The 18,632-nt window shown below is 36.3% G+C and overlaps 1 protein-coding gene across 6 annotated transcripts in view; it reads left to right on the forward strand.

Annotated features, from left to right (window-relative positions):
- CFAP44 (cilia and flagella associated protein 44) overlaps positions 1–18,632 on the forward strand; it is a 136,446-nt gene that overhangs the window by 92,257 nt on the left and 25,557 nt on the right. For 5 of the 6 annotated variants that reach the window (XM_032299053.1, XM_032299052.1, XM_032299054.1 and 2 more), the window contains 4 exons: positions 5,261–5,438; positions 8,853–9,353; positions 11,646–11,849; positions 13,115–13,310. In XM_032299053.1, the coding sequence (XP_032154944.1) occupies positions 5,261–5,438; positions 8,853–9,353; positions 11,646–11,849; positions 13,115–13,310 (1,079 nt within the window). The remainder of the gene's footprint in view (positions 1–5,260; positions 5,439–8,852; positions 9,354–11,645; positions 11,850–13,114; positions 13,311–18,632) is intronic. The other variant, XM_032299056.1, reaches the window with a different exon arrangement.

The raw sequence follows: 18,632 nt of genomic DNA on the forward strand, positions 1-18,632 counted from the left end.
ACCTCTCTCCAGCCTTGCTCCTCTGGATCCACCCTGACCTCCTTATCCAGCTTCAGCCCCTCACTTGCCCCCTCCTAGAAATTCTTGCCCTAAACAAGCTCCAGTCTCACTCTTGCCCATCCAACAGATGCCCAGTGAATTTGGGCCCAGTAAGGCCCAGGTCCCCTTCTCCCTACAGTACTTAAAGCAAATTAAGAGGGATCTTGGGAACTCTTCAGATGACCCTGAGAAGCTTTCAAGAATTCCACCCAAATATTTGAACGGTCCTGGAGAGAGGTGTTACTTTTCAATCAGACCCTGATTGACACTGAAAAGCAGTATGCTCTGCAAGCAGCAGAGAGATTTGGGGATTTAACAAAAATCTGGTATGAGGTAGTTTCACTTGACAAGCACATATTTTCATTGGTTTATTTGCCGTCTGTATATTTTTGGTGACGTGACTCTTCATGTCTTTTGCTCATGTGTGAATGGGGTTGTTTGCTCTTTTACTGTTGAGATTTTAGACTTCTTTATATATTCTAGATACTAGTCCTTGTGTTGGATATACAGTTGATAAATACTTTCTCTTAGTCTGTAACTTGTCTTTTCATTCCCTTCACAGAGTTTGTTCTTTTTTTTTTTTTTTTTTTTTTTTTTTTGAGACAGAGTCTTGTGCTTTTGCCCAGGCTATAGTGCAGTGGAGTATCTTGGCTCACTGCAAACTCCACCTTCCGGGTTCAAATGATCCTCCCTCATAGCTGGGATTACAAGCATGTGCCATCATGCCGTGCTAACTTTTGTATTTTTTAAAGTAGAGACAGGGTTTCATCTTGTTGGCTAGGCTGGTTTGGAATTCCTGACCTCAAGTGATCTGTCCACTCTGGCCTCCAAAAGTCCTGGGGTTACAGATGTGAGCCACCACACTCAACCTTCCTTAACAGAGTTTGTCACAGAGCAACGGTTTTTAATTTAGTTGATGTTCAATTTATCAATTTTTCCTTATATAAATCTTGATTTTGGTGTCAAGTCTAAGAACTCTGCCTAGCCCTAGGTCCTAAATACTTTATCTTGTTTTTAACATTTTATAGTTTTTTCACTTTATATTTAAGCTAATTTTTAAATCAGGTATCAGACTTAGGTTGAGATTTGTTTTTTTCTTATGGATGTCCAATTAGTCCAGCATTTTCGTTGAAAAGACATTTCCTCCATTGAATTTCTTTTGCCCCTTTGTCAGAAATCATTTGGACATGTTTATGTGGGTCTATTTCTGGGTTCGCTTTCAAATCCATTGATCTATATATCCTTTCACCAACACTACACTGTCTTGATTCCTATATCTATATAATAGATCTTGAAATCCAGTAGAGTGATTCCTCTCATTTTATTCTCTTTCAAAATTATTTTAGACATTCTAATTACTTTGTCTTTCCATATAAATTTCAGAAAAATCTTGTCTATATGTATAAAAAATCTTGCCATAATTTCAATAAGAATTATGTCAAAGCAGTGTATTACTTTGGGGAGAATTGGTATCTTTATTGTGTTGAGTCTACTAATCTATGGACATAGTATGACTTTCCATTTATTTAGATCTTTGATTTCTTTCATCAGTGTTTTGCTGTTTTCAGCATAAAAGTTCTATACATATTTTATTAGATTTGCACATAAGTATTTCTTTTTTTAGCAATTTTAAATGGCATTGTGTTTTTAATACTGGTGTCTCTCTGTTCACATTCACTGCTGCTAGTATAGAAATACAATTGATTTTTGTATTTCTATCTAATATCCTGTGACCTTTCTGAACTGTCTCAGTTCTAAGAATTTTTTTTTTTAGTAGATTTCTTGATATTTTATGTGTAGACAGTCATTTCATTTGGAAGCAGGGACAGTTTTATTTCTAATCTGTATGCATCTTATTTTCTTTTCTTACTGGACTAGCTAGAACTTCCAGTACAATATTGAAATAGAGTGGAAAGAACTAGCATCCACTCTTTGTTTCTTATCTTCGAGGGATAGCATTCAGTGTTTAAATGATATAACTGTTTCCAGCCTTTAACTCAACCTACCTATACTTTTATATTTGAAGTTAGTGTCTTCATAACTTCACTAGACAACATACAATTTTGTTTTTAAATCCACACTGCCCATTTCTATCATTCATTGGTGTATTTAGACCATGTATATTTATGTACTTATTTATATTTAGGGCTTACATCTGTGTTCTATATTTTGTTTTATTTTGTTCTATTTTTTAGATTTCTGTTTTTCTGCTTTACTAAGGAATTTTTCAATGAGTTCATATGGAAGTATTCTTTGAGGGATACTTTTAAATATAAATTTAAAATTTTGAGTGTTACAGTGCTATACAAATGTTCTATTTCTTCTTGAGTCAGTTTTTATAATTTGTGTCTTTGAAGGAATTTGTGCGTTTTCTCTAAGTTGCCAATTTTATTGGCATAAAGTGGTTTATATTATTCTCTCATTTTTATTTTAATTTCTGTAGTATCTGTTTTAATGTCCTCTGTTTTATTGTTAATTTTTATATTCTCTCTTTTTCTTGATCATTCCAGCTAGTGATTTACCCACATTATCAATCTTTTCAAAGAACTAGCTTTTGGGCATAGATTTTAAAATATTGTTTGGTCTACTTTCTCTGTCATTTTACTATTATTTTTATAATTTCTTACCTTCTAGTTAACTTAGGTTTAATTAGCTTTTACTTTCTTGCTTCTTAATGTGTAAACCTGTGTATAAGCTTTGATTCTATGTCCTTCTTTTTTTCTAATATAAACATTTAAGGTATATATTTCCTCCTAAGCATTAAGTTAGCTGCATTACACATTTTCATATGGTAGATACTTATTATCACTTAGTCCAAAGTATTTCTAATATCCTTGTGATTATTTCCTTGACTTGCAGCTTAGTTTCCAAAGATTTGTGGTTTCAAAAATATTTCCCTGTTAGATTTCTAATTTAGTTGTTTGTGATCATAGAAAATGGTCTGTATAAGTTTTTTTTTTTGTTTGTTTGTTTGTTTTGAGACGGAGTTTCACTCTTGTTACCCAGGCTGGAGTGCAATGGCGCGATCTCTGCTCACCGCAACCTCCACCTTCTGGGTTCAGGCAATATTCCTGCCTCAGCCTCCTGAGTAGCTGGGACTACAGGCATGCACCACTATGCCCAGCTCATTTTTTTTATTTTTAGTAGAGACGGGGTTTCACCATGTTGACCAGGTGCTGGGATTACAGGCGTGAGCCACCACGCCCGGCAAGTTTTTAAAGATGTATTGAGAACTGTGTTATGGCCCTGCACATAGAGTCTGTCTACATAAAAGTTCAATGTGTGCTCGAAAAGGGTATGCTTTCTTGCGTTGCTTGGTGTAGTGTTCTATAAATGTCAATTTGGAAAAGATGTTTGATAATGTTTTTCATATCTTCTATGTTTCTCTCTCTCTTTGAAGGCATGAGTTTTTAAGGGTTATTCTTGAATGTCCTCTGTATTCAACAAGCTGTCTCCAATCGGTGGGAACATGAGTGGTTCCTAGCTATGTGTAAACTATGAGAATTGTTTGTTCTGCAGTTTCCCAGTAATTATACTTTTCCTAGAAGTTCTTTGCCCAGCTTCATGGTGGTTCACATTGCACATGTACAGATTAATACTCAGCCCAAAAGTTAAGGCCCTATGTAGATTTCCAGAGGTGTTTTTTTGTGTACCCCTGATATTCTTTCCCACAAATTCTTAGTACCAAATTTGGCCTCCCTGTACTCTAATCTCTGCCTCCTCAGTGAGTGAGTTCACTGGGCTGTATTTGGGATCCTGACCCTACTCTATAGGTTGGTAATTTCCTCTATGCAGCAGCCAGGAGATAATAAGGATCACATCTTTTTACTTTTCTAAAGAATTACAGTTTTATGCTGTTTATGTTCAATGTCTGAACATAGTAGTTTCACATATTTTTTGTTCAGTTTTCTGATTGTTTATATTATATGAGGATAATAATGGCCCCTGTTCCTCTCACATGGCCAGAAGCAGAAGTAGCTCTTCTCTTCCCTTCCTTTTTGTTTCTTTCATTTCCTTTCTCCCTTTCTCCTTTCCTTTAAAAGTATTAATCCTTCTTTTAGTGCAGTTTTACACAAATAAATGCTTGTCATTTAATATAATAGATGATGGGTTTCCTCTGGAATTTTGCATGTCCGTTTCCTTAAAAGAACTTTCTCTTAAAGGAAAGGGCTGACTGACTGCTATGTGCACATACTCATGTTGTCTAGTAGACTTAACTTTGAAAACTTAGACAGGTACGTTGGGATCTCCCAGTTAAGGGCCTTTTATTAGTACCAAGATATCTAAGGGTATGAGCTGGTAGCCCATACCCTTAGATACCTTAGTACTTCCCAAGCAAGGAGTTCAGTTTCTGTAGAGAGTAGTTCTTTAATTTTAGTCTGGATATAGAGATTGCCACTGTTTTGTGTGTGCAGGTGGGAAAGTTTGGGAGGGCCCAACTGGTTTAAGCATTATTTTCAATCCTTTATTTTACCAAATATATTTAGCATTCCATTCCACTCCCTATACCTGCTCTCTTTGTGCTTGGAACATTCTAGGAACTTCACCAAGAAGATAATATTCAGTGCTTTTTGTTGCTTTATCTTGTGGGTATTCAGGGCTATAGTTTGATCTGGTTTATTCATTAATATAATTTGATCTTCTTTCTGTCTTCCAGAACTGGCTCAGTGTCACTGATTTGCTCATGGCTTTCTATTCCATTCTTAGCTTTCCTGATAATTTACAACTTTTTGTACATCTGTACTGTCATTTTCAGGGAATTTGGGGACAGAGGGAGAGGCAAATATGTATGTTCATGCTATCATCTTAAACTAGATACCTTTTCTGAAAATTTACAGCAAGCATATGCAATAAAAAAAGTTCAATTGACTTTTCAGTCATTAAAAACCCACCTAATTTACAAGGCTTAATTTATATCAAGAGAATAAATAACAATGTTCACACGAATTACATAGAAGTGAACCAAAGCCTAACAGTAATTCAGATTATTTCAGTACAATCTAGTGATTGGTTCCTATTTATATAATTGAATATTATTTTGCTTGGGATACTTTAAAAGTAGTAATTGAATTTTAAAAACTGCTTGGGCTCTGTGACAAAAGTAGCATCGTAGATTTGAAATTATACTTTTGTTTCGTGATTAAATTTGAATATATGCCTAAAGTAGACAAATTAGAGTTTATTGTCATATTTGTGTCTGGGTTGTCTATTTTTCTAATAGATACAAGAGTAAACCTGATGATGACTTTGAAGATCCCAAAGATCTTCAAGCTATCAAAGAAGCCCAGGTGTATATGGGAGATTTCAATCTGAAGACAGCCTCAGACTACAAGATACCTGAGCACATGAGAATAAATGCTGCCAAGAAGGAAGAGGAACTAGGACACCTAGATTCTTTGGTACTTATCTACATATTTTATGACAATGGAGAAAGCACCCTGGATTTTTAATTAAATTCTGCTAAAACCACTCATTTCCTTCTCTGGTCAATAAGAATATATAACCATAGAAATTAAGAACTGGAAAAGACTATCATGATTATCTAGAATGTCCTCTTTTTACAAGTGAGGAAACTGAGGCCCAGAGAGGACAAGAGATTTGTCCATGGTTAGTCAGCTAATATGAAAGAACCAGCTGTGAATACTTACAGTGTATCTGAGGGTTACAGATGGGTACTACCTGACAGGTATGGCAGGGTCATCAAGGATATCTGGGAATCTAGGTCAGAGTTTGATGAATGTATCTATTTCTTGTTTGCAGTGTCTTATTAGAAGTATTAATACATCTTTGTTGAGTTAGCATTTCTTAGAAGACTCTGTCTTTGAGCTTTTCTTAAAATACCATGTTTCAATACCAGTTTCATGTGTAAGCATTATATTTTGTGGACTTTGAACCTCTGAAATTCAGACAAATCCTCATTGGGTTTAGTTTTTGGTTGCCATGGACAACCAAGGACTTAGATTGAAAAGGCCATTGTTCAATCATTAAAAAATCTGGAGACAAAACAGATGCTGGAGAGGATGTGGAGAAATAGGAACACTTTCACACTGTTGGTGGGAGTGCAAATTAGTGCAACCACTGTGGAAGACAGTGTGGAGATTCCTCAAGGACCTAGAAATAGAAATTCCATTTGACCCAGCAATCCCATTACTGGGTATATACCCAAAGAATTATAAATTGTTCTATTATAAAGACACATGCACGTGTATGTTCTTTGTGGCACTTACAATAGCAAAGACCTGGAACCAACCCAGATGCCCATCAATGATAGACTGGATAGAGAAAATGTGGCACATATACACCATGGAATACTATACAGCTATAAAAAAACGATGAGTTTGTGTCCTTCATAGGGACATGGATGAATCTGGAAACCATCATTCTCAGTAAACTGACACAAGAACAGAAAACAAAACACCGCATGTTATCACTCATAGGCGGGTGTTGAACAATTAGAACACATGGACACAGGGAAGGGAGCATCATACACTGTGGTCAGTTGCCGGGGGCTAAGGGAGGGACAGCAGGGTGTAGGGAGGGATAACGAGGGGAGAATACCAGATATAGGAGATGGGGGATGAAGGCAGCAAACCACCTTGCCATATATATACCTATGCAACAATCCTGCATGATCTGCACATGTACCCCAGAACCTAAAGTACAATTAAAAAAAAAAAAAAAAGAGAAAGGGTCATTGTTTAGCCTTTTTTTGTAGGACGTTGAAACTGTTCTAGGCAACTCAGTGCTAATTTATTTCTTTGTTATTTTCTCTGCATTCCTCCAAACCATTTTCTATCATACTGATGTCTGATCCCCATTTTCTTATGAAAGTTCCTCTTCCTGCTATATTAATTCCTTAATCACCATTTGAACTGACAAGTGACTTTTTATGCTTAAAATCTTAGAGGTTATCTGAGCTACTACTTTTAGGAGAACTAGATACACAGTAACCTAATACGGTTGTGGAGGTTGCACATTTCAAGGCCTCACATTGGAGAGGGTGCCGATCATATCACAGATATATTAATAGTATTTTTGAATATTTTTATAATTTCCTGACAAATGCGAATGAAGTGTCCCGAGGAAGGGGTGTCTTCTTCTGTTTCACCAAAGAGTTACATCCCAGCAGCACAAGGGTCCTGGCCTGCCAATTCATATCCACAAATACATTTTCATAGCTCATAACTGTGTGTTTCTCATCCAAATGGACAATTTGGACATTTTAGTAATGACCATTTGGATTGTTTTCCTAGTTTTTCTTCCAAGGTATTTTTTATTTGTTTATCATGTTAACATCAATCATCATACAAAAATGTTCTTAAGACAACAATTTATCCAACCTGAAATTTCATGCTGTAGCTAGAAGAGGTGGGCAGGTATGATGTTTTCAACTTAACTACATTACACTGAAATTTGCTTTGTTAATATAAAATCATTTAGAACACCTTGTTCTACAAGTCAGAAGACTGGAGTTCTGTTTCCATCTCTGCCACTTAATAGCCATATGAACTTTGCTAAGTCATATAAACCTCCGTAAGCCATTTATTTCATCTGCAGAAAGAGTATTAATACCATGTCTAGTACACATAGGGTTAATTTAATGGTCAGAATCCATAAATGGTCTTTATTGTTATGGTCAAATTGAAAATCATTGAAAAGTATTAAATATTTTTTAAATAGTGTATTATCTGTCTTTTTTTTCAGCCTGTGTTTAGGTTTGTGTGGTATGTGAAAAACTAGAAAGAGCTGATATGTAAAGAGCTTCCTTAAAGAGATAGGCCTTACAGCCATCTGTGATGTGGGTTTGTTCTTGTTGGGCTGATCTGCAATCCTTCAGATACTTCAGAGGTAGTTGTCCATTCACCCAACTGCTGGCTTTTGAGTTTAAACCTTAGTGCTTTAAAGGTTTATTTTCAAGTATGTAGAACATTTCCTCTATGTTATTACAGTTTTCTGCTTTGCAGAAAGTAACTACATATGCAGCTTTTGTAAGACTGCTTGAAAGAGTGACTTTTGATCTTTAAAAAACTGTACATGCAAAGTAACTCTTAATGGCCTTTGGACGATCTAGTAGCCAAACTGCGCGCAGGAGGTAGGGTTGCGAGTGCTCTCAGGCTCTGGGAATGGCATTTAGAAAACACAGACCAGGGAGAGAGCTGGTAATGAAAGAGCAATGAGAGTGTATAGCACTTGTGCCTGAAAGCAGAGGCCCAGCTTGGCTTACATAAATGGAGAAGAAATGAAGGAAAGATCCCGCAGTCTCTTGGTGTGACATGCTACTGAGATTCAGAATCATGGCCTTGCCTATACAAGGAGTAGCAATAATCATGTGGCCAAAATGCAGAATGAAAATAGGCTAAGCTGTAGTTTGGGCCTAGGTAGGCAGCCCTAAGTGAGTCTAGGCCAAAGGGATTCAAAGTTCCAGCAGGGAAATGCATTAAGGGCCTTCCCCTTCCTCCCTGGAGAGAGTATCCAGCTAGACTAAGGCTCCAGGAAAGACTTCCATGTAGTGATGAAGGAAGTTCTGGTAAGGGAACTCAGCCACATGAGCCAGCTGGAGGGAACAAATTGTGGGAAGCCAAGAGATACCAGAGGTCACATCTGCACTGTCCTTCCATCTTGGAGGGGCTAAATGGAAAAAAGCCTAAATATTAAAGAAAAGGGCAACTTGGTGGTAAAAAAGGTATGATCAGATGAATTTTTATCTTGAATTTTTGCTAGGTCTATAGGCAAGGAAAAAGAGCAGATCATATTCCATACAATTATTTGTCAGAGGGTTGTACCTTTGTTTCCTTCCTCTTCTTTTTTTTCAGGTCCATGGAAAGAAAAGGCATATGAACAAGTGCATCCTCTCTCTTAGAGACCTTAAAGTGGCTGTTGTAGAGGAAATACAGTGCCTGGTACAAGAACTGAAGAACATTCAGTCGACTCTTCATGTATCCAAGCACATACCCATTCCCAAAATTCCTCAGATACACCCAGAAGAAGTTCCAGAAAAGAGATTTCAATATGACGAAGAAACTCTCCTAAATTTTGAGCAACAGCGTATGAAAAGTATAGATGCAAAGTCCCCCCAAGTGGAACAGACAGGGTCTGGAGGCCCAGGTGGAGGATTCCTCAAGCTCTCTTCTGGAAAGAATGGGGATTTGACAACCCGAGATTCAATATCTAGGTCATCAAGGGCATCTACATTCAGCCTAGATATACCAAAGTTTATGGAATTCGAAAAGGCAGAGCCAACGGATGTGGAGCTGGAAATTATGAAGAGGGATGAGATTAAACATGTGTACATGCAACAGTATTTGGTCAACAGGGTAAGGGGTGTTCCTAGTTATAGCTGAAAGAGAGAAGATAAGGGGAAAAATTGTGTCTGGTTTTTTTTGTTTATTTATTTTAAATTTCTCTACATGAACCTTTCCCAAACCCTGACCAGCTCACCACTCAGTGATGGCTTGGCTTCTTCCCCATCCTTGGCCTTCTGGAAATCATTGTGCTCTTCCCAGAACTACAGAGCTTTCAAACTTTTTTGTTTTGTTTTGGAAAGCTGACCAAGAGTGAAGGGCAAGCCCATGTTTTAGTTACTTGGCATCTAACTGAAGTCATCATAAAGGGGAAGTGGGGGAGCAGCTTTTAGATGATGGATGGAACATACTTAAAAATTTTCCAGGGAAACAGGGCACCCTCTGCTTTTCACACCATCCTTTGTCTCTAATATGTGGTTTGTTCCATTAGTAGAAGTGTTTATGGTGATTACTGGGGTTGAGATTGTTCTAGAGCTGGAATGGCAACTATTTTTATTTCTAGGAAAATCAGGAGTAGACTAGGGCCTGTTGGACGGGATGTTCTTTGATTGTGAAAGAACCTTTCTTGGATAGAGAACTCTCTGCTGCCACCATGTGGAGTCCCCTTCCTCAGTGGGTCTTTCCAGCCCTACCCTGCAATGACACCATCAATAGCTTGCCGGATATCTTCTTCACCATTATCTCTTCTTTGTCCAGTCCTGTTTTCTCACCATTCTTGCCTCTCTCCACTTCACCTTTTCCTCCCACACCTTTCTGAGTTTTCTATCTGTGCTTTTTCCTTTGCTATTTCCTTCTACCTGCAATGACTTCCTTCCAGAGCTGAGTTATCATTCAAAGCATGGCCCGGCTCCAAACCTCCTCCAGCATGTTCCACCCACATTACATATGCCCTCTTTCTTTCCAAACTCCAGTTTCACCTGTAATAAGCATCTCATATTTTACACTAATTTTCTTTGCTGCTTCATGGGTATTAGTTTTATCTTGAAAATTAAATTATGCAATCCTTTAAGTAACAGGCCACATAGACTTCTTCTGATTCCTCCACGTTGTCTAGGACAATGTCAAACATATCATAGATATTCAGTCAAAGATTTTGATTGATTTAATTGTAACTAATTTATCAATTTAACAAATATTTATTGGGTGTTCTATGTGCAGCGAGAGTGATAGATAGGATTAGGGATACAACAATACTTAAAGACATGTTCTCAATCCTCACAAAGCTTATGGGCTATTGGGGTTAGAGAGAAAAAGCAAGTGTAATCCTTACAGACTTGGGGACCTATTCGGTTTAGTTTAAGAATGGTGTTGCACTGAAGGAAATATAGGCCTGCCTCTAAATAAATTCAGGAATAATTCAAGTTTGTTAAACAAGCTTTAAAGGGGAGCCCAAACATATAGTCTATAGCCATAGTTACATAAAAGTTTAGTTTTTCCTTCTGTCTCTGCGTTTTTCTCTTCAGCTCTTTCAATTTCTCTAGTAGTTTCACTCCTCCAAACCCACATCTCTTTCTCCCCTCAGCCCCAGTCTGAGGCCTCACTTACTATAGGCTTTTGACAGTTGAGGCCACCTATCATATACAAACTAGTGAAAAATACAGAATGGTTTGTCTCTTCCTATTGTTCTAGTTTCCTCAGGAGAATCAGTCCTTGGGGCTCTCTCTTGGCCTCTTCATCTCCTTTGTGATGCTGCGGGGGAATATCTGTACCAAAATCAGAACAAAACTGAGGACTAAAAATTAGTAGGACCATAATGAAATAAGGTCTGGACCAGGACTTGGGATTCTTAAGTTCTTATCAGGAAAACTACCTTTGACCTTAATTACTACAATCTTATAAAAAGATTGAACAGGTTTTTTGTGGCTCCATGATTATTTTATCTATTTAAAAATATTTACCATTCTGTAGGTTTGAAAATGTTCAACATAAGTTGAGAAACGTATTTATTTGTGCTTACTATATAAAAGGGAATGCAGATACTGTGGAGGATGAAGAGGAGACAGAAACACTACCCATTCAGACAGCTCATAAGCTACACAGTACAGCAAGAAGGGCATTCTTGATTGATGGCTTAGTCAGTGGTCAAAAAATAGCTGGAAGGACTATAGTTACAGAATTCCTACCACTTAAGTTATGTAAATTTAATATTATTAATGAAATTATTTCTGTGACTCCATACACACACACTCCTCCATCCACGAGAGGACATAACAAAAAATGGTTTCACTTTAGCACTATTAGATAGTTTAAAAATGCATTTATCGAAGTCTTCCAATATATCCTCAAATCTTTTTTCCATCTCAGATCAAAGAACTGATTGTCACTTTTGATGCAGAACTCCGTCTTCTTAGACATCAGAAACTGAAACTAGATACTCAGATGAAATTATCTGACCTGCACCACGTCACCTTATTTCAAGAAATGCTTCTCCTGAAGAATTTTGAAAAGCAAGAGAACATACTTCAAGAGCGTGTTAATTCCTTAGAAAAAGAGGAACAGTACATGCAAGTATGAGTGGGAAGAAGAAACTTAGCTGGCTACTCCCTCGGTTATGGAAAAACTTGATTTCTTTTTCTTCTTAACTCAATTTCCCCCTTTTTCTAGCCCTCATCTCTTTCTTGTCTTCTTTCCCCTCCTCCTTTTTCCTGTTATTCCTATCTACTCTCCATCTTTAGTATTCATGGTCAAAGAGAAATGATTCAGATTTTTTAGTGAATTGGGTCTGATACTCTGTAAGGTAGAGTAAAATTTTCAAAAGTGAGCCTTTGATTGTGCCACTTTACTCCAGCCTGGTGGGCTGGGCTCCCTAAAAAAAAAAAAAAGTAAGGTATTATATAAAATTGTGTTTTGATTATATGTTGCCCTTATGAAAATAATTGAAAAAGAAGCTGGTGAGTTTCGTAAGTATGATAGCTTCAGTGTAACATGTGATTGAATATCATAATAAACGAGGTTCCTTTATTTGTTATATTTATATATTACATTTAAATTATACTAGCTTTGTTTTAAAAGAATAAAACAAAGCTATTAAATAGATACTATATGCTAAATAATAACATCCTTTTTAAGGTATATTAGCTTCACTAGAAATTATATGTATCTTTGTTTTAGTTGTATAACAGTACAAAATCTTTTGTTTTTGAGACCACACATGCAAAAATATTAGCTGACATCCACATGTCACAAAAAAATTAAATTTAATGTAGATTTTGGGGGAAAGCTTAGCACTAAAAAGCTGATCTTTCTAATTCTGAACTTAACTGGTATTTACAAAGGAATTATAAAATTTTAACCAATAAATGGATGGCTCTGCAAACATCAGAAATAAAACTTTTTTTTTTTTTTTTTTTTTTTTTTTTTTTTTTTTTTTGAGACGGAGTCTTGCTCTGTTGCCAGGCGTGGCACGACCTTGGTCACTGCAACCTTCGCCTCCTGGGTTCAAGCAGTTCTCCTGCCTCAGCCTCCCTGGTAGCTGGGATTACAGACATGTGCCACCACACCCAGCTAATTTTTGTATTTTTAGTAGAGACAGGGTTTCACCTTGCTGGCAGGATGGTCTCGATCTCCTGACCTCATGATCCATCCACCTTGGCCTCCCAAAGTGCTGGGATTACAGGCGTGTGCCACCATGCCTGGCCAGAAATGTAAACTTCTTTTAAGAAGTTTTAAAAAAAATATTTTGTTAACTGTAACCTTGCATTGTAAAGCACATAGCTCTCTGAACTTGGTTTATCAGAAATATTTATCATTTGTCATTATTTTTATTCATTTAGTGGAAAATAAACGAAACTCTTAAGGAGATGGAAGAGAAAAAGAATGAAATCACCAAACTCCAGGAGCAAGAAAAGGCACTCTACGCTGGTTTTCAAACAGCCATTGGAGAAAACAATAAATTTGCAAACTTCCTCATGAAGGTTCTAAAAAAGAAGATTAAACGGGTAAAGAAAAAAGAGGTTGAAGGAGATGCTGGTTTGTATTTCTTTCTTGCGTATGATCCTATTTTCTCTCATTAACATGAAATAGAGAGTAACTAAGGGACCTATTAGATACCCTGTTTTCTTCACTGTAACACAGACAATGTAGAGACACTGTAGGGGTTAAAGAGGAGAAGACATAAACCTTAAGGTCTTCAAACACCTGGAGTTAATTTTGTGTGTGTGTGTGTGTGTTTGCACATGTATGCATGTGTTTTTGTGTGTCTGGTATGAGTTAGCATAGTGTAGTTTAAGTTAATAAGCACATCTTTTATGTGTTTATTTGCCATATGTATATCTTGTTTCGTGTAATGTCTCCTTTTGCCTGTGTTTCAATAGGATTGTTTGCTTTACTGTTGAATTTTGAGAATTCTTTATATATTCTATATATTAGTGCTGTGTCAGATATGTGGTTTGGAAATATTTTTTCCTTGTGTATAGCTTGCCTTTTCATTTACTGTAGTATCATTTGTTGAAAAGGTTGTCTCTCTTCAGTTGAATTGCTTTGACCTTTGTCAAGATCATTTGGGCATCTTTGTGTGGATATTTCTTGGTTCTGTATTCGGTTCCATTGATCTATATGTCAACCTTTTCACCAATACTACAGTCTTGATTATTGTAGCTACATATTGAGCCCTTAAGTCAGGTAGACTAATTCCTCCTACTTTATTATTCTTTTGCAAAATTGTTGTAGCTGTTCTAGCTCCTTGGTATTTCCATATTTTAGAATAATCTTGTTTATATCAATAAAAAATCTTGTTGGAAATTTGATAGTAATTGTGTTAAAACTGTATATTTAATTGGAGACAACTGGTATCTTTACTACATTGAGTTTTCTATTACAAGGCACAATATGTCTCTTTATTTATGCCTCAGTTTCTTTGATCAAAATTGTATATAGTTTTCAATATGTAATTTGTTTTGTTAGATTTACACATATTTCCTTTATTAGTGATTTTAAATGATACTGTATTTTTAATCTCAATATCCTCCTGTTCATTGCTACTAATAGATTTTTACATGTTTAGCTATATCCTGTAACCTTACTTATTACTTCTAAGAGGTTTTGGTAGATTCCTTGGGAATTTCTATGGAGATGATATTATATTGGTGTAACAGTAGTTGTGGTTTTGGACATTACTTTTAATAATGGCAAAATAATTTCACCTAATAATTTCATCTTATAAATAATAAAATGCTGGCAGTTTCATTTATTTCTGATCAGTATGCCTATTTCATTTTCTTGCCTTATTGCATGGCTAGAACATCCAATACTATTTAAATAGAGTGCTGAGAGCTGAGCTTCTTGCTTGATTTTCAATATAAAGTATAATATTACCTGTAGGTATGTTATAGATACTCTATTAAGTTGCGGAAGTTCCTCTCTGTTCCTCTTTTTCATGAATTTTTATCATGAATGGTGGTGGAAATTTGTCAGATGCCTGTCTATATTGATTGATGATCGTGTGATTTTCTTTTTAGCTTGTTAATATGGTACATTACATTGGCTGATTATGGATTATTAAATCAGAATTGCATTTCTGAAATAAACCTTCCTCGGCATAGTGAGAAATCCCTTTTATATATTGATGACTTCTATTTGCTAATATTTCTTTAAGAAATTTTTTCTCTGTATTCATCAAGATTATTTTTCTGTAGTTTTTCTTTTTTGTACTGTCTTTTTCTGGTTTTAGTATCAGGATATACTAGCTTCATAATGTGAATCAGAAAATTTTCCTTTCCATTTGATTTTCTGGAAATCTTGTGTTGAATTGGTGGTAATTATTCTTTAAACATTAAGTAGAATTCTCCAGTATAAGTATTTGGACGTGAAGATTTCTTTTGGGGGAGTTTTTAAACTACAAATTCAACTTTCTTAATAGTTATAGTGCTGTTCAAATGATCTATTTCATATTGGGTGAGTCATGGTAGTTTGTGGGTTTTTTTCAGAAGTTGGTATATTTCATTTAAGATGCCAAATTTATGCATGAATAGCCTTATCTTTTTAGTGTCTACAGGTCTGTAGTAATATTACCTGTTGCATTCTTTTTTTCTAAAAAAAAAAACATCTTTTATTTTAAATACAGGGGGCACATGTGAAGGATTGTTACATTGGTATATTGCACCCAGATAGTGAGCATAGTACCAAATAGGCAGTTTTTCAACCAATGCCCCCCTTCTTCCCTCACCACTCTAATAATCTGCAATGTCTAGTGTTCCCATGCTTATGTCCATGTATGCTCGATGTTTTTCGCTCTCACTTATAAATGAAAATATGTAGTATTTGGTTTTCTGTTCCTGTGTGAATTTGCTTAGGATGATGGCCTCCATCTCCATCTATGTTTCTGCAAAGGTCATGATTTCATTCTTTTTTATGGCTGTGTAGTATTCAATGGTGTATATGTAGATTTCTTTTGTCCAATCCACCATTGATAGGCACCTAGGTTGATTACATGTTTTTGCTGTTGTGAATAGCATGGTGTTGTGGTTTGGCTGTGTCCCTACCCAAATCTTATCTTGAATCGTAGTTCCCATAATCCTCACATGTCATGGGAGGGATCTGGTGGGAGGTAATTGAATCATGGGGGCGGTTACCCCCATACTGCTATCCTTGTGATAGCGAGTGTGTTCTCATGAGATCTGGTGGCTTTATAAGGGGCTTCTATTCACTCCTTCACTCTGCACTTCTCCTTCCTGCTGCCATGTGGAAAAAGGCATGTTTGCTTCCCCTTCTACCATGATTGTAAGTTTCCTGAGGCATCTCCAGCCATGCTGAGTTATGAGTCAATTAAACCTCATTCCTTTATAAATTACTCCATCTTGGGTATGTCTTTGTTAGCAGTATGAGAACAGACTAATGCACATGGCAGTGAACATGAGTGCACATGTCTTTTTGGTATAATGATCTATTTTCCTTTGTGTATATGCCCACTAATAGGATTGCTGGGTCAAATGGTGGCTCATTTTTAAGTTGAGAAATCTCCAAACTGCTTTCCACAGTGGCTGAACTAATTTACATTCCCACCAATGTTGTATAAGTGCTCCCATTTCTCCATAGCCTTACTAGACTCTTTTTTTTGTTTTGTTTTTGACTTTTTAATAATAGTTATTCTGAGTGGTGTGAGATGGTATCTCACTGTGGTTTTGATTTGCACTTCTCTAATTATTAGTGATGATGAACAGTTTTTCGTGTTTGTTACCTGCTTGTATGTTGTCTTTTGTGTAGTGTCTGTTCATGTCCTTTGCCCATTGTTTAATGAAGTTATTTGTTTTTTGCTATAGATTCTGGATATTAGTCTCTTGTTGGATACATAGTTTGTGAATATTTTCTTCCATTCTGTAGGTTGTCTGTGGCTAGCCAGTTATCCCAACACCATTTATCGAATAGGAACTTCTTTCCCCATTGCATGTTTTTGTCAACCTTGTTGAAGATGATTGTAGGTGTACAACTTTATTTCTGAGTTTTCTGTTCTGTTATTTTGGTCTATGCATCTGTCTGTTTTTGTACCAGTACTGTGCTGTTTTGGTTACTATAACTTTGTAGTTTGAAGTTAGGTAATGTGTTGATGCCTCCAGCTTTGCACTTTTGCTTGGGATTGTGTTGGCTATTTGAGCTCCTTTTTGGTTACATACAAATTTTAGAATAGTTTTTAGTTTTTTCTAGTTGTGTGAAAAATGATGTTCGTAATTTGATAAGAGTAGCATTGAATCTATAGATTGCTTTGGGGATATGGCCAGTTTGATGATATTGATTCTTCTTATCTATGAGCATGGTATATTTTTCCATTTATTTCTGTCATCTCTGATTTCTTTCAGCAGTGTTTTGTAGTTCTCCTTGTAGAGATCCTTCACCTCTTTGATTAACTATGTTCCTAGGTATTTCATTTTTATTGTCACTATTGTAAGTGGGATTATGTTCTTTATTTGGCTCTCAGACTGTATGTTATTGGTGTATAGAAATGCTGCTGACTTTGTATTCTAAAACTCTGCTAAAAATATTTACTGGTTCTAGTAGCTTTTTCATAATCTTTAGGGTTTCTAAACATAGAATCATATCAGCAAAGAGAATTAGTTTGACTTCTTTTCCAATTTAGATGCCTTTTATTTCTTTTTGTTGTCTGATTGCTCTGGCCAAGACTTCCAGTACCTTGTTGAATAGAATGGTGAGAGTGGGCATTCTTGCCTTGTTCCACTTCTCAAGAAGAATGTTTTCAGCTTTTGCCCATTCATAATGATGTTGGCTATATGGGTTTGACATACAGAGCTCTTAAAATTTTGGGATCTGTTTCCTTGATGCCTAGTCTGTCAAGGATTTTTATCATGAAGGTATGTTGGATTTTCTTGAAAACCTATTCTGCGTCTATTAAGATGATCACACCTTGCTTTTAATTTGGTTTATATGCTGAATTACATTTATTGATTTATGTATGTTGAACCAAGCTTGCATCCCAGGAATAAAAGCCTGTTTGGTCATGGTGAATTAACCTTTTGATGTGCTGCTGGATTTGGTTTGCTTGTATTTTTTTGAAGATTTTTGCATCTATGCTCCTCAGGGATATTAGCCTGAAGCTTTATTTCTTCATCATATCTCTGCCAAATTTTGATATCAGATGATTCTGGTTTCATAGAATATTTTAGGGAGGAATTCCTCCTATGATGGTATCAACTTAATTGGATTGAAGAATTCAAAGTATCAACCCTGCGCATGTCTGTGAGGGTGCTCCCAAAGGAGATTAACATTTGAGTCAGTGGGCTGGGAAAGGCAGACCCAATCTTAATCTGCCTGGGTACCATCTAATCAGTTGCCAGTATGGCTAGAATATAAAGCAGGCAGAAAAATGTGAAAAGACTAGACTGGCCTAGCTTCCCAGCCTACATCTTTCTCCCATGCTAGACCTTTCCTGCCCTTGAATATCAGACTCTAAGTTCTTCAGTTTTGGGACTTGGACTGGCTTTCCTTGCTCCTCAGCTTGCAGACAGCCTATTGTGGGACCTTGTGATTGTGTGAGTTAATGCTTAATAAACTCCTATCTATCTAGCTATCTAGCTGTCTATCCATCTTTTCTATTAGTTCTGTCCCTCAATCCATCCATCCATTCATCCTATTAGTTCTGTCCCTCTAGAGAACCTTGACTGACACACCTCCTCCTCAATTTTCTGGAATAGTTTCAGTAGGATTGGTAGCAATTCTTCTTTGTATGTCTGGTAGAATTCAGCTATGAATTCATCTGACCCAGGGCTTTTTTTTTTTTTTCATTGTTACATATTTTTTATTACTGATTCAATTTCAGAGCTCAGTATTGTTCTATTCATGGTT

This window comes from Sapajus apella, unplaced genomic scaffold (assembly GCF_009761245.1).
Source record: "Sapajus apella isolate SASKATOON/1434 unplaced genomic scaffold, GSC_monkey_1.0 scaffold40, whole genome shotgun sequence".
Lineage (NCBI taxonomy): Eukaryota > Metazoa > Chordata > Mammalia > Primates > Cebidae > Sapajus > Sapajus apella.